Below are 15,385 nucleotides of genomic sequence, written 5' to 3'. Positions count from 1 at the left end.
TGGGCCGTAACTAATAACCCATCCTAAGTAAATTTGGTTTTTATTATTCAAGGGATATAGTTGATCTAATCTAAATTATAAAAAAATTGAATTTGGGTGTAAAGATGAGAGTACATCGTTCTAGCCGACTTAGTTAAGCTTCTGGTTTACAAATGGTAGGTGTAACAAGCAAGACTGAAAACTAAAAGTATTTATCAAATGAGTTTTCAATTTTCAAAAAATGTGAAAACAAAAACTGCAAATAAATTGGTTTTCTAACGGCCCCCTCAAAAAAAAAAAAAAAAGAAAGAAAGATTTAACTTTTTGGTTTTCAGTTTTCAATTTCTATTTTTATTTAAAAAAACTTTTTGCTAAAAAAAATAAATATAAAAACTGAAAACAAAGTTATCAAGCGACTCTAAAAACAACTTGTTAGATTTCACATCAATGGAAAGAGTGTGAGATTCATTGTTCATGGTGACACTCACTCTTTCTATGTGTGAAATCCCAATGTCGGACATACATATATCATTATAATGTAATTTTTAGAAAATTGGCGAAAATTGGTTAATAATAATATATCAAAGACTAAGCAATTGATTGGATAGTCATAGTGATTTAGGGTTGATATATAAAGAGAGCAATGTTTCTGTTAGTTTAAGATATGTAGAATTTGTCCTTTGAGATTGTGCAAAAACTTGTATCAAAGTGAAAATTAACCAAAACATAAAGTACTGAAAAATGCTTTTCCCATATGGAACACTGAAGCTTTATGCTTCATTAGGAAGATGGTGCAAGTGGAGGGGACTAAAATGGTGGTTGTGGAGGTGTTGGTGGTGGTGGTGGTCATGATGGCTGTCCAAGTCAACGCCATTTTCCGCCGCTTTAGCTGTCTCGCTACGCGGTCTTGGCGGATTCCTTGTTAGCTCTAGCAAGGAGTCCCTCACATCATCAGCTTCAACCATATCAGTATCCTTTTTCTGGCAACAAAAAAATTGAACAAAGTCACTTTATGTAAGATCAATGCTTCTTTAAATTGTATGGTAGATGTTACAACCCTCTAACTTTTCTCCCAATACTTTTTCTCAACTCTCTCACACATATAAGGCGAATGTGCACACGAGCTTGCCTCATCTTACTAAGGAAAATCCTTGCATACAACGAGTATACACAACGTTGCACTCGCAAAAACCACCCTCACATAACTGATTATGTGACAAATAGTTGTGAGACGAGGGATTGTGTACACTCATATACCAAAAACAATTTCCCAACTATGTGCAACAGTAGGAAAAAATTTAGAGTTTTGAGCTAGAAAAGCAACTAACCTCTACAAGGAAAACATTGGACACAAGGCATCTGAAGGTAGTCACATTTGCATTAGTAACTTCCAGGCTCAGTGAACTCAAAGCCTCCATCAACCTCACAAATCCACCAGGCTTTTGCTCACAGAACACTTTCACAAAGAACTGGTTTCCATCCAATTGAGCCACTTCCACTTGGGGCTGCAACATTTTCCATTTCTTTGATTAATACCCAAGAAATAAATTAATCCCGAATAGAAAAAGGTAGTTGTTTTCACAATCTCGTTTTCTCCTTATGCTTTCCTCCCATTGTTTTTGTCCATTGGTTCTACATGGATTTATTCAATCCAATGGCTAAAAAAAGGAAGGAATGTAGGTGAAGTGAAAAAATCACTTCCCAAAAAAAGAAAAACTTCAAGAAGAGAAGAACACAAGATATGCACCTCCATCTGTTCTGTCTTATGATCATGGACAGCATATGAATAATCTCTGCTTTGTTTCGAGACGCTGCAGTCTCCCGGTGTTCCAAAATGAGAACCATTTGAAGCTTTATGATCATCTTGATGATCATCTGTTTTAGGCCTAATGTGATTAACTTCACTTCGGCTCTGAATTTCTGATTTGACATTGTTCGTAGCAGCATCATCCTCTGCATGATCATCAAGCTCATCTTGGAGCTGTTTAGCTTGCTTCTGCAGCTGCTTCACATATTCAATTGCATCCCCAAGAATGGAGGCCCTGTCCAACTGTGAATTGAAAGGGAGTTGGCATTAGATAAAAGACATCATTTTCAATGAGCCAATTACTTTTATATTCGAGCGATATTCTAATTTAATCTAAACTGTAGGGAGGGAGATTTGAACTTGGGTGTAGAAGAGAGGAGGATACATTGCCCTAGCTAACTTGACCATGAATAGGTCTTCTTATGAGCCTATTACGTGAGGTTACTAGTGAGTTCTTTCTTTTCATATCGTTTATAAAGCCTGAATTGATCCAACACATTAATGAAGTAAGACATGACACAAATCGAATGAGGTTTCAAAAGAAAAGATGCAAGATGATGAAATGCAATGGGTACCTTAGAAATAATGGGAACCAAAGACCTAAGAGCATAAAGTCTGTCATTAAGCTTCTTCCTTCTCCTTCTCTCAGCAATAAGGTTTTTGGCTTGAGGCCGTTTCCCTGTCCTCCTTTGATATTTTGTATCCTCATCCTCGTCAATCTGATCACTGCAATCCGACATAAAATCCCCAGCTTGTCCCTCTGCCTCATGTGTATTCGAGTCCCGCTTCTCGTTACCCTCTTGCTGATCAATGTTTGGTACTAATGCCTCCATATACTGTTGCATATCCATGTGCTGTTGTCTCTCACTTGTGATAGACCTCTGCATCGCCTCCATCTCTTGAAACCCATTTTCTGCTGAAGAAATATCAATATTATTCTTGGTTAGGTTTCTCGAGTTGTAATTAGTAAATTGCTGCGAGAAGTTCATTGAAGAATTGCTTGTTCTCTCCATGGATACATCATATGGATGCAGATTCAAATTCTCTGAAGTAGTTTTGAATGAAAGATGGTCTAAAAATCACTTTGATCCGACTTCACTCATTTTGCACGTACCGGTTATGTTAGTCAGGGCCTCCTCCTCTAGTGAGATGTTGTATTGGGCTGCGACAAAATCAATAACATGCTGATCTTCAAATACCTGCAGTCACAGAAAACAGAAGAATAAAATAACTGCCATGCTAAAGATCATTTTTTTCGGATAGTGAAGGAAAACGGTTTACTTTATGGCTCATACGAAATGTGCATGAATGCAGTTAAATATACAAATAAAAGTTAAAGATACTGGAAACATTACTTGTTTGGTAACAAGAAGCTCGATTATTCCCCCGGGTATTGGAATCACAACCCTGGTCCCAATAGTTTCCTGCAAGTGTAATCAAGAAAAGTAGGAGCTCGATATCAAAAGGGCAGTGCCTTCTGGAAGTAGGAGAAAGGGAGCTAGTGGTACATACCTCTAAAGTACTTAAAAATGTGTTGTTAGAGAAGTTTAACCAACTGGTTTGGTTTGAAATCAAGGTCTCTGCATAAATCCTGTCAGTAATCACACATTTAAATGAGGCCAGGCCAAATGGTTAATAAATTAATCAAAGTACACAAAAGAAAGTGCGATACAGTCTTTCATTTTTCTATATCGTCAATTTGGATCGCACATCATAACATGTCAGGCCGCCTTGAAGGAGAACACTTTGTTCATACGGCACAAAAAAAGAGGAGGGATAAAGGAGAAAACTGAAACAAATAAATTGGTTATACCCAGAGTCTAGGGGCATGGAAGAAGGTATTTGGGCTAGAAGATCACAAGATGTGGTTCTTGGATGCTGTAAGATTGTATCCCTACAAGCAAGCACTGGAGGGAAAGGAAGATTTTGTCCAGCATCACTTTGGGAGATCTCAGTCCCAGCACAGCAACAATCAATCAACTCAATAAACCTAAAAATAAACCACAAGAAAGTCACATACGTGCGCGCATATACATATATATTGGGACGTGAAGAAATCGAAAGATTGATAATGTAGTTATGGTTTCATAACCTTTGGTCTTCACTTAGTTTCCAGAGAACACAACAGTCCCAGCCTTTCAAACCCACAAGAGATCTAAGCCTGTGGATGAGGTATGGCATGATCATCATTGCCGCCTGTAACGATTGAAAATACAAAAGCGAGGGGAAAACGCGGAGTAAACTGATTTCAAATTCCAACACAGAATCTTAAGAGTATCAGTTCAGTTGGCAGCAATAGTTAACTGCACCATCATCATATTCAATACCTCAGCAAACTCAGAAGAACAAAACAAAGATTCTAAAACCTTGTACATAATTTTGTAGCTTTCAATAAAATCAAGAAGAAAACACTTTTTATATGGCAAGAACTTGGTAGGTAAACTGCAGTCCATGCATGACTCTGAGAGAGAGAGAGAGAGAGAGAGCTCAATTAATTAGTTTAATTAATTTTTTGTGTTTCTTTTTTCTCCTTTTTTTTTTGGATAACTAAGGAGGATGGCTGGGTAATGATGGGAGGAGCATAATGCATGAGCTAATATAGCGTGCAAAGTGGTAACTAACATTGTTAAAGTTTTTCATTCGTTTTGGTTTGGGATATGTATTTGCTCATGTTTCAACTACTCCAATTCTCCAAATGCTTTAAACCAAAAACGGAAACCATATATACGTGAGCATTCCATTCAAACAGTTGGTGAAGGAAATGCAAGCTAGCTCGGATGATTGTCCGCCTTTTAGATGAAATGCCCAACAGTCTGCTAAGCTACGAAGTTCGACCTAATTAATTAAGGATTAAAAGTCCTTCATGCACCCCCTATAGTGGCCAAACAGTTTCAAAAAAACTATCAGCTATAACTCGCGGTTTGTAATCATATTTGCAAAGTTTCATAAATTTTTTTACAAAATCATCGTAAGACTTATTTCGTGTTAGTTTTCCGCAATATAAGTTTATAAAAAAAATCATCCGGGACATTCCAGAAATGTTCTAGCTCTTGAAGGGCCTTGCTAGTAGTTTTACTTTATTTTGTTGGAGTTTTTTAGAAGAAATCTCATTATTCCACATTGGTCATCACCAAAAGTTTCTCACACTTTATAAAACTTTTGTCTCTCTCTCTCTCTCAAAGTGATTGAAGAGATGGACATTGGAGAACTTGAACCTTGGGTTTGGACTTGGGTGTTAACTTTCATGTCGACAATCCCACCTTTGACTCTTTATCCTAAACCTAGGTGGGTGAACAACCGACTGATGCAACTTTCATATTGACAATCCTACCATTGACTCTTTCTCCTAAACCTAATGCGCTGTTGTTTTTTATTTTTATTTTTATAACAATTGATATTTTCTACAGGGAGATGGTGGCAATAACATGGTTCAAATCCGTTTTTGGCAAGAATCAAACTTAAGATCTCTTACTTACAAGTGAAGAGGAATACTAATAAACCGTAGTATCTAAGTGGTTGCTCAAAGCACTTCTTACCCTTTTTTTTTTTTCAATTTTATTTTTTAATTTTTATTTTATTACAGCTGTTTATTTTCACAACAAAGCATAAGCAGTTTTGAAAAGAAAAAAAATGTTTTTATTTTATTTTTTATAACAAACGATATTTCTATGGGGAGGTGGTGGCAATAACGTGGTTCAAATTGGGCGAGAATCAAACCTAAGACCTCTCACTTACAAATGAAGAGGAATACCACTAGACCGTAATATTTAAGTGGTTGCTAAAAGCACTTTTAGCACTACAAATTACCAAACACTTACATCTTTTTTATTTTTTATTTTTATACAGCTGTTTATTTTCACAACAAAGCATAAGCAATTTTGAAAAGAAAAAAAGCACAGCACTCCTAACTAGCCTTGATTAAGTCAAACATAACCACCAACCCGAATTACGTAGGAATGTAAAAGAAGCTAAAAAAATGTGTGCTTATCATTTATCGTTTGACAATTGTTTATAACTCCAACTTCTATGCATTCATCGTATGCAAAATTTGATATTTGTTCATCAAGTTTGGAAAAATATCCATGATTATTAGATAAGAAGGTGACCAAAATTTGAATCCATGTAGGAAATTTGCTCAATCTTACTACATGATAAAAATCCATGAACCGTGGGGAGAGAGAGGGACTAGTCGGTTTCCGTTTGGGTTTGGTCGAATTTTTTATGTTAGAAAATTGTGATGTGGAAGTTATTGAGAATAAATTTCATATTGATGAGAGGAGAAATGTTGCACGTGTTTATAAGTAGTTGGGTTACTCCTCATATTGTCAATTGGTTTTATGATGGAACCTTAACTTTCTTCATGGTATCATAGCAGGTTGTTTTCCCACGTGTGAAGTCCTTAGGCTTGAAAATTCATTACACGTGAGAGGGAGTGTTGAGAATGAATCCCATATTGATGAGAGGAGGAACCTTGCATGTGCTTATAAGTAGTTGGACTACTCTCCATATTGCCAATTGGTCTTATGGTGGAACCTCAACTTTCTTCAACAGTTATATTAATAGTTAAGTGGGTCTCACTCATGCCACGTTGAGTATTTTCAGTTTTATTGACGGAGTATGCCACGTTGAGTATTATCAGTTATATTGACAAAGTTGACGAAAAATCATCGTGAATCGAAAATAGAGTTATATTGACAAAGTTGACGAAAATCATCGTGAATCGAAAATAGAGTTTCGGGATGTAAAGTGGAGAAGTTTGAGTTTTAGAAGACAAAAACTAACCTTACACCACCATTACTATTACCACACCTTTGTTGCTACCGCTCTCTTGCGGAAGCGGAGTATCAAGCTCTTGCTTATGCTTGTGTGGATACAATATGGATCCAAGTTGTCTTGCAAGAGCTTCCTTGTCCACTCACTCGTCTGGTTCTTAAATCTCTCAGCAACATATTTAGCTGCCAATCCAGTATTTCATGCCTGGAGGAAACATATAGTCATTGATTATAACTTTGTGAGAGAGTTGCATCAGGCAGTCACCGTGTTTAGTCCATTCCCTCCACACATCAGCTTGCCGATGTCTTTACAAAAGGCTTCGATATAGACTCTTTTGAGCTTCTCGTTTCCAAACTTGTCTCCTACTCCGAGTCAAGTTTGTGGGGGAGTCTAAGGGAGTCATAAGCATTAATTCAACATTATTTAGGGAGTACTATGGTCGTATAAAGGGATCTTTCCGATGTTGTTATCAGGCAATAACTCTATGTATTTTCGTTGTGTTGTTATTAGGCTCTAACTCTATATTTATCTTGTATTCATGCCTGTTGTAACTGTAGAACACGCTAACTCCATTGCTTGTCTAAATATGTGTACAATTGTTCTATGCTAATACGAGGAAAGTCAGTTTTTACGGTGACAATTGTGGGGCGGCAACGATGGTTGTGGTGATGATGATGGTGATGTAAGATTAGTGATTGTAGTGGTAGGTGGTAACGGCTACTTAAGGAAAAATATTTAGAGAGATAAATAACATCATTTTTTTAAATTTAATGGAGTATTACAAAAATTAAAAATATTCATTTTATACTAAACTATGAGCTCTTTATATGTGTGCGTCTTGCGAAGTTCAAAATCAGAAAACATATTTTCGTGTTATTTTAAAGAAGTTCTGAACTCATTGATGCTCGTATGTTCAAACCCCACCTCCACCAATAAAAGTAAAAACATGAAGTATATTTAAAATAACCATTATAACTAAGTTCGTACGACATGAAGTGAAAGAAACCGAATGCTCCTACTTAACTCATACATGAACTGAGTAGATTATGATCGACTGATGATAAAGATGTTGTAAGTGGTATGACGAAGTAACTGTAGAGATGGTGTTATTGGTAACGATCATGATAAGAGTGACGATCCACTCATCTGCCATTCCATATATATAATGCTTTAGCCATCATCTCAGATTCTCAGGCCACCCTTATGATGGATTCCATTGACAGTTTCCGAGTTATCTCCAGCAAAGAGTCCTTAACATGATCAGCTTGAACTATTTTACCGGTACTGTCATTTTTCTGCACAACCAAACATAATAGTTATCAGCTAATATTAATAAAATATAATAAAATGCCTTGGGGTATTAAAGATAATTTAGATAACGTTAATTACCTGTACTTTAAAGACATTAAAGATCAGGGTTTTGAAGTTAGTCACATTTGCATAGGTTACTTCCAAGCCTAAAGTATCCAATGCCTCCATCAGTCTCACAAACCCTCCTGGCTTGTGCTCACATAATACAGTCACAGAGAATTCATTAACATCCAACTCAGTTACTTCCACTTGTGGCTGCAATTAGTTTCACATTCTTTTGATCACCTAAAGAGATAGAACTCCAAATATACATCCAAATTTAAAAAATATAAGATTTTAGTTTAGTCTATACCTCCATCTTTTCATTTTCCGGTGTGTTTGCAATGATAGTTTCCATTTGACGTAGAAACTCTGATTGTAAATTGCCATTGTTTCCACAAATATAACTAGTTTCCTTTGCTCCACCATTTGAGTTAAGTTCAAGCTCTCCAGCAAGTTCTTTTACTTGCCTCTGCAACTTTGACACGTAAGCAATTGTGTCCCCAATGACGGAAGCTCTGTCCATCTGAGAATCAAGATGATTAGGCATTATATTAGAGCTTCTCCCAAAGATTGTAATCACATTAGCTGAATACAAGATGTGACAGCGTACTAATCACATCAATTGTTCGTTAACATATCAACTGTCAGCGCACGTTCCCATTATTCTGCATATGTCTAAATGAAAACGCTGATAATACTAATCTGAAAATAAAAATAAACACTTAATGCAATTGATCATCACCCCAGTATTGTTGGGAAGCAAAGTGCGAAGGATATGGAATACGTCGTTAAGCTTATTCCTTCTCTTCCTTTCAGCTTCAAAGTTTGATTGAGGTACTTTTTCATTCCTACCGCAACAATCAGTTCATCAGTAAACGTTAAAAAAAAAAAAAAAAAAAACAGAAAAAGTCACTGGGAAAAGGAAGAAATAGAGAATAGCTAGCTAATTATAACCTTTGGTCTTCACTCAGTTTCCAACTTTTCAAACGCACTAGAGATCCACGCATCTGTCTGAGGCTTGGCAGGGTCATCATCATGTTCATGCCACCTGTAAACGATCGATAAAACATTAATTTCAAAATCCTAAACCTTACCGAATTAGTTGAGTGCATAACAAGAACTGAGAGAAGAAAAATATATAGCTACCTCTTTTGCCTGCACATGTCAGTAAGAAAAACGCGACGAGGACGAAAGAAGAAACGAGGAAGCAGATGAAGCAAAGGTAGAGATCCATAACTTCAGTCAATTGATCAAATAAAGTAAATCAATTTGGAACTCTTGCATTTGACAAAAGTGTTTCTTTTTTTATAGAGAGAGTTTGGTAGGTGAACTGAAGTCCATGCATGAGTGTAGCGTGAAAGAGAACTTAATAGAAAACTATACAAACTAATTAATTTCTTTTTGTGTTTTTTTTATTTCTTCTCTTTCGGTAATTAAACAGGATGGCTTGGTAAATATGAGAGCATATTGCATGAATGACCTGAAACTTTTCCAAAGTTTTTCATTCACTTGGGTTTGGTATATGCATTTGCCCATGTTTCAACTACTCCATAAAGCTAAAAAAACTAAACCGAAGGGGCAATTGACTAAAAAAATCTAAATTGGAAGGCCAATTGTCTAAGAAACCTAAACTGAAATGGCAACCCGTGAACACAAATTGCCTACTTTTGGATTAGGTTGTGTTCAAACCTATATCGCACAGGGAATAAGAAGGGATATAGGTATGGTATCTTCCACACATCAGATGCCAACTCATTGCCAAAACAGAATAATCTCATCAAGTCACCTCTTAGTCAAAGTTTGTTATCACATGCCATGTACTTGTAAAATTGTTAGTGAAGTTTGTTAATCACACGTCATCTTCCTGTAAAACTGTTATTGTTTACTTCAGATTAGCTAGTGATTAGTTAGGCTCTTGTCTTATGTATTCTATTAATTGTGATGTATTCTCAAGTGTAAGATCTTTTTTTTTTCTTTTTTTGGGTAACATGGAAGAAGAAAAAAATGAAACACCTAAAGAACAACTAGTTTAGCTAGCGACTTCAGAGCAGTCATCGGAAAGAGTTTGAACTAAACAGGGAGGAGACTGCCCAAGCTCTTGGAAATCTATTTAGCTATTTAAATCTAATTTGGCTAACCGTTCAGCTGCAAAACTACACTCTCTATGAACATGTTGCAAATTACAACTCCAGTTATCTATGATCAAACTTCTCTATTCCGAGACAAGACCATAGAGAGGATGATTAAGGATAGGCAAATAATGAATGAGACCACCAAAGAAGAATCAACCTCCATAATAAGATGAGAGAAATTTCTAGCTTTAGCTATCTTCAACTCATAAAACAACCCAAAGCTCAGCATAGAGAACTTCCCCAACTCCTTTTTTAGCAATAAAACCAGTGATCCAATTACCGTGAATCTTTAATTAATCCTCCATTTTCACTCCATCTGGGACCTTTAAGTTAAATGTGGATGGTGCTAGGCATGTGTAAGATCTTCCAAGAAGCCCCTCAGTTTTTAAAATTAATCATGTTTTGTGGGAAGAAAGTTGAGGTTTTTTAACATCAATAAGCAATATGAAGAGTAATCCAAAATTCCTTACAAGTATATGCAAAGTCTTTTCTTTCCTAAACGTGGAATTCAAACTCTTAACGTGCTCCCTCACATATATGTAGCGAATTTCCAAGTACATATACATGCATAATGAAGTTGCATCATATTGAATAGTCTATAGGCTCTTAGTTATTGGGTGCAAAAGGAGGATATAATAAATAATAACAAAAGAAAAGAGCACAGGGTTAAGTCCTAGAAACAGGAATTTCTAGGAACGATGTTTCTAGGAAAAAAAAAAAAAAAACTCCTCAAAACACTGTTTTGAAAATACTTAAATCGCTGTACGTGCTTAAAACACTTGAAATACAGTTTTGAAAATACTTAAAATTTCTAGAAATAATGTTTTTTCTTCTTCTTCAAAATAGTGTTTTAACTATATTAAAAAAGATATTTTAAGTATTTTTGATATGAGAACACTATCAAATTATATTTGAAAATATGATATGATGGTCTGAATACAAGTTGTTTTGGTGTTTAAAAACTCTTACCAAATCGTAGCTTTGAAATAGAGAGGAAACGGGAAATTAGAAAAATTATCTCAACTCTTCAAACGTAGTTTTGATCTAGCAAACATGTATTTGGCCCAAAAGACCATAAATCACCGCATAATGCATGTCGAGCATGTCCATAATCTGTCCCGCTAGTTGTTCTCATCAGAATGCTTAATACATAATTAATTAGTAGATTATGCTAAATTAACTATAAAGATGTTGTAGCTGGTACGAAGAAGCATGGTAATCGTGGAGATGGTGTTGTTGGTAATGATCATGCTGAAAATGATCCAATGGACTGACATTCCCTGATGCTTTAGCAATCATCTCAGGCCACCCTTTTGATGATGGATTCCTTGTTATCTCCAGCAAGGAGTCCCTCACATGATCAGCTTGAACTATTTCAGTGTCCTTTTTCTGCGTAATTAACATATAATAAAAACTTAAGTGCTTTTCACAAATAAAAACTCTTGGTTTTGTCAAAAACACTTAAAGCACCGGTTTGAAGAAAAAGAAGAAAAAAAAAACTCATTGATCCAACTATTATTAGACCCGTCAATTAGTGTGTCTGACACTTAGTTGTTAAATGAGGGATTTTGTCTTTTATAGTAAGATTCTCGAAATATTCACTAACATTAACATTAACAGTTGTCAGGAGCTACATAATTAAGTAATAAATAGGAGATAATTGGTTACCTCTACTTTGAAGACGTTAGAGACAAGGCTTCTGAAGCTAGTCACATTTGCATTGGTCACTTCCAAGCCTAAAGAATCCAATGCCTCCATCAATCTCACAAACCCTCCAGGCTTGTGCTCACAGAATACAGATACAAAGAATTCATTTCCATCCAACTGAGTAACCCCTACTTGTGGCTGCAACCATATTATTCCATTAATCTTTTTGTTATCTGAAATTTTAAATTAACAAAACATATATAAGATTAAGTCATACCTCCATCTCTTGTCCCCTGTCATTAGTACTATCTGAGTCTTGGTTTTTTTGTTTAGAGATATTGCCAATGTCTCCTGCTGTTCCCACATGAAACCCATTTGGAAGCTCATCATTTTCTTGTTTATTTGCAATGGTATTTCCGTTTTGACTCAGAGTTTCTGGCTGGAAATTGGTGTGGTTTCCACAGATATTATTGGAATTCCTTTTCTTAGATCCTCCATCATTTGAATGCTGTTCAAGCTCCTCTTGGAGTTCTTTTTCTTGCCTCTGCAACTCCTTCACGAACTCAATCGCATCCCCGAGTATGGAAGCCTTGTCCATCTGTGAATCAAAATGAGTAGGCATTAGATTCTGCTAAAGATGTCACGTATTTTATATAACATTAGCCCGACCACATGATGTGACAACATACTTATCACACTAGTTACTACTGTCAACTGTTAATTAATTATCAACTATCACATAAGAAAGTGTAAAGATCCATCTAGTACAATTGAAATAATAATAATAATGCCGTGGTCATCACCTTAGAAATGTTGGGAACCAATGAGCGGAGGTGATAGAGCCTCTCATTAAGTTTCTTCCTTCTCTTCCTCTCCGCCACAAGGTTTTTGGACTGAGGCTTTTTTCCTGTTCTTCTCCTATAATTCGTGCCACCATCATCATCAAACTGATCACTGCAATCTGAAGCTGAATGATCTGCAGTTCTTCCACCCTCGTGTTTAATTGAGTCTTGATCATCCACAACCTGCTGCTCAATGTTTTCTATTCCCTCAGGAACTTGAATATTATTATGCAAGTTTTGTGCATTAGTATCAGCTTGAAGCCCCATCTCTCCCAAAGACTCATGTGAACCCTGATCAAAATTATAGACATTATTATTGTTACTATTTAGGAGGAAATTCATTGGGGAAGTGCTGCATAGGCGGATTTGGTCAACTGAGATATCGCATGGCAAATTCGAATTGTGATCCAATGCCATTGCAGGAAAAACAGGTTGCTGCTGGAAACTATGATTGTTGTTTAGATGATCATTTCCCCCATTATCATCTACAAGAAATGCCTTTGGTCTTCTGTCATTGCTCATGTTGTTTATATCCACGGTGAAGCTTGTATTTGTGCTTGCATTGCAGCTTGCACTAAGCAGGATATCTTGCTCATGTGAAATGTTGCATTGGGCAGTGATAAAGTCAATCACTTGTTGGTCTTCAGAGACCTGTCAAAGTGGAAAAAAATGCAAATACTTAAAAATTGTAATGTGTGAATTTGTTAGTTGCGGGCAAAACTATAAATTGTGACACTTACCTACCCCATCTCTCACAAAATTTATGTAGGACACAAATGTTTCAAATAGTTGGTTTATATCATGTACACGAGAACTACTAGCATATAAACGTTTGCATGTGGCAACTCTCATACAAAAGGTGAGCCTTTGTATTTGGGTCCAACTCAGGCTCAACTTTTGTGTGAGAGGTGGCACATATGGACGTGCATATGCAAGAATTTCTCTACATGAAAGATCTAAAATAACAAATTGAAAGGAAGCTGTTTAAAAGTTAAGCATCATATATATCATACATCTCTAGAGACAAACAGCTCAATCAGCCCTCCACCACTTGGAACCAAAACCCTGGTCTCATCTCTTTCCTGCAAAATAAGTGATGAGGAGTATAGAGTTACATTTAATTATATGCTCAACAAAGAGGGGATTTTTTTTCTTAAAAATATCTAAAAGAATTGGACGACCACTATACCATAGGACTTAAATCTCTATTAGCAGAGTTCAACCAAATGATCTGGTTTGAAATTAATGCCTGTGCATAAATCCTGTGCAAACACAATTTAGTTTTTACTTTTAGTACTAATTATAATTGAATGATTAAAAATATACAAAAAATGAAGGCTAAATAATATTTAGAGGTACCCAGATTCTAAGGGCAGGGAAGAAGGAAGCTGGGCAAGAAGATCACAAGAATTGGTTCGTGAGTGGTGCATTATATCCCGGCATGGAAGGACAGGATAAACTGGAAAAAGAAGCTCTTGTCCTCCATTTGTCTGAGTGTTTCCATCAGTCCCAGAACAACAACAATCCATCCACTCAATAAACCTAATTAAAATATAAAAAATCTTTAAATTTGTCACACAAAGATGAGATAAGGAGAGTAATATTTAGTTAATTTCAATTAGCAACAGATCATTAAGTAGTTCCTCTCTTAATTAACCTTTGGTCTTCACTCGATTTCCATAGAACACAATAATCCCAGCCTTTCAAACACACAAGGGGTCTAAGCCTATCAATCAGATTTTGCATAATGATTTTCATGCCACCTGCAAAATAATATGATTAATTGTGAAAAGCCAATAATCGAAACAACAACAACAAAGCCTTATACCACTAAGTGGGGTTAGCTGTATGAATGTTATAATGTTACTGCGCTCAGTTTTGCACCAAATATTCCGTTAGTCAATAATTGAGACATGGAATTAATTTCAAATTGTTCAAACAGAGAATTAATTTTGAAGAATCAGCTAAAATTTGTCATAATTTGGGAATTCCTTACAATGCTCCAAATTTTTTTGTTTATTATTATGCAACAAGTTTTGTCAACTAACATGCACCCAACAGAAGAACATGCAAACCCTACCAGTCAGATGACAATTAGTACTTCTTGCTTCCAATACTATTGCAGCCGACTGTTTTCACTGGGAAGAGAAAGAAAATTACTAAATGAAAGAACAAACAAGAAAGAAAATATATTAATGAGAAAAGGTAAAAGGGTAGCTAGAAGGGTCCAAGCAAAATTTACTACTCGATAGCAATTGTTAACAACTTCTCACACTCATCATTCAAAAATTAAGCTAAGACAGTACAGCATCCACCTCACCTCAGCATCGCAGAAAGATACCCATCTCTGCAAGCTGAGAAGAAACAAAGTCGTCAATATATATTCTATTCTGGGTTCCAGTGAGCGAGAACCAAGAATTAAAAAACAGTTGAACCCTCCCCATCTCACAAATGTTTCTTTTTATATATACGTGTTTAGGGCTTGGCTAGCTACCTTGGTTGGTGAACTGCAGCCCATGCATGAAGCAGAGAAAATTGTTTTTATTTCCTTATTGCCAATGAAGAAAATGATATATTTTAATTCAACAGTGCTACACGACTATATTTCTCAACCTCATAAATAAAACCATATTATGATATAAGTGGGTTCATTTTATATAAATTGTTATGACCAATCGGTACCAATACAAATATATATATATGTATATATGTATCAGTTGTTTCATAATGTAGTAAAATAATTAATGTCTTTAAAAACTCTAATTTACCTAATATATCATAGTCGCTTAGTAAAATTTATGAGTGATTTTACTGAAATTTTAAGCGTTTTACAAAATTTACTTGAAAGTGCT

At 35.7% G+C, this 15,385-nt stretch overlaps 3 protein-coding genes across 4 annotated transcripts; all 3 read right to left on the bottom strand.

Moving 5' to 3' along the window:
* Positions 1-532: 532 nt before the first annotated feature.
* Positions 533-4,252, bottom strand: LOC103946625 (transcription factor ABORTED MICROSPORES). 2 transcript variants are annotated; one of them, XM_048591722.1, is made up of 9 exons: positions 3,879-4,252; positions 3,600-3,776; positions 3,299-3,377; positions 3,142-3,210; positions 2,901-2,985; positions 2,362-2,699; positions 1,727-2,029; positions 1,308-1,484; positions 533-959 (listed from the first exon to the last, which is right to left on the bottom strand). In XM_048591722.1, the coding sequence occupies exons 1-9, from the start codon at positions 3,974-3,976 to the stop codon at positions 750-752; spliced, it is 1,536 nt and encodes a 511-aa protein (XP_048447679.1). In that variant the 5' UTR covers positions 3,977-4,252; the 3' UTR covers positions 533-749. The 2 variants fall into 2 exon arrangements, with proteins under 2 accessions (XP_048447679.1, XP_009355652.2); XM_009357377.3 differs by having other exon boundaries at positions 2,362-2,702; positions 3,879-4,251.
* Positions 4,253-7,492: 3,240 nt separating this feature from the next.
* On the bottom strand, positions 7,493-9,197 carry LOC103946665 (transcription factor ABORTED MICROSPORES-like). The gene is made up of 6 exons (XM_009357421.3): positions 9,059-9,197; positions 8,867-8,960; positions 8,655-8,760; positions 8,223-8,435; positions 7,949-8,125; positions 7,493-7,854 (listed from the first exon to the last, which is right to left on the bottom strand). The coding sequence occupies exons 1-6, from the start codon at positions 9,144-9,146 to the stop codon at positions 7,750-7,752; spliced, it is 783 nt and encodes a 260-aa protein (XP_009355696.2). The 5' UTR covers positions 9,147-9,197; the 3' UTR covers positions 7,493-7,749.
* Positions 9,198-11,049: 1,852 nt separating this feature from the next.
* Positions 11,050-14,291, bottom strand: LOC103946666 (transcription factor ABORTED MICROSPORES-like). The gene is made up of 8 exons (XM_018647335.2): positions 14,191-14,291; positions 13,893-14,075; positions 13,723-13,795; positions 13,547-13,615; positions 12,495-13,184; positions 11,969-12,289; positions 11,713-11,889; positions 11,050-11,433 (listed from the first exon to the last, which is right to left on the bottom strand). The coding sequence occupies exons 1-8, from the start codon at positions 14,289-14,291 to the stop codon at positions 11,221-11,223; spliced, it is 1,827 nt and encodes a 608-aa protein (XP_018502851.2). The 3' UTR covers positions 11,050-11,220.
* Positions 14,292-15,385: the final 1,094 nt, after the last annotated feature.

This window comes from the organism of the source record quoted next, unplaced genomic scaffold, assembly GCF_019419815.1.
Source record: "Pyrus x bretschneideri cultivar Hongxiangsu unplaced genomic scaffold, Pyrus_bretschneideri_v1 Contig10, whole genome shotgun sequence".
Classification (NCBI taxonomy): domain Eukaryota; kingdom Viridiplantae; phylum Streptophyta; class Magnoliopsida; order Rosales; family Rosaceae; genus Pyrus; species Pyrus x bretschneideri.
Note: the sequence above shows the minus strand (reverse complement) of the source record. Positions and strands in the feature narration are given on the sequence as shown.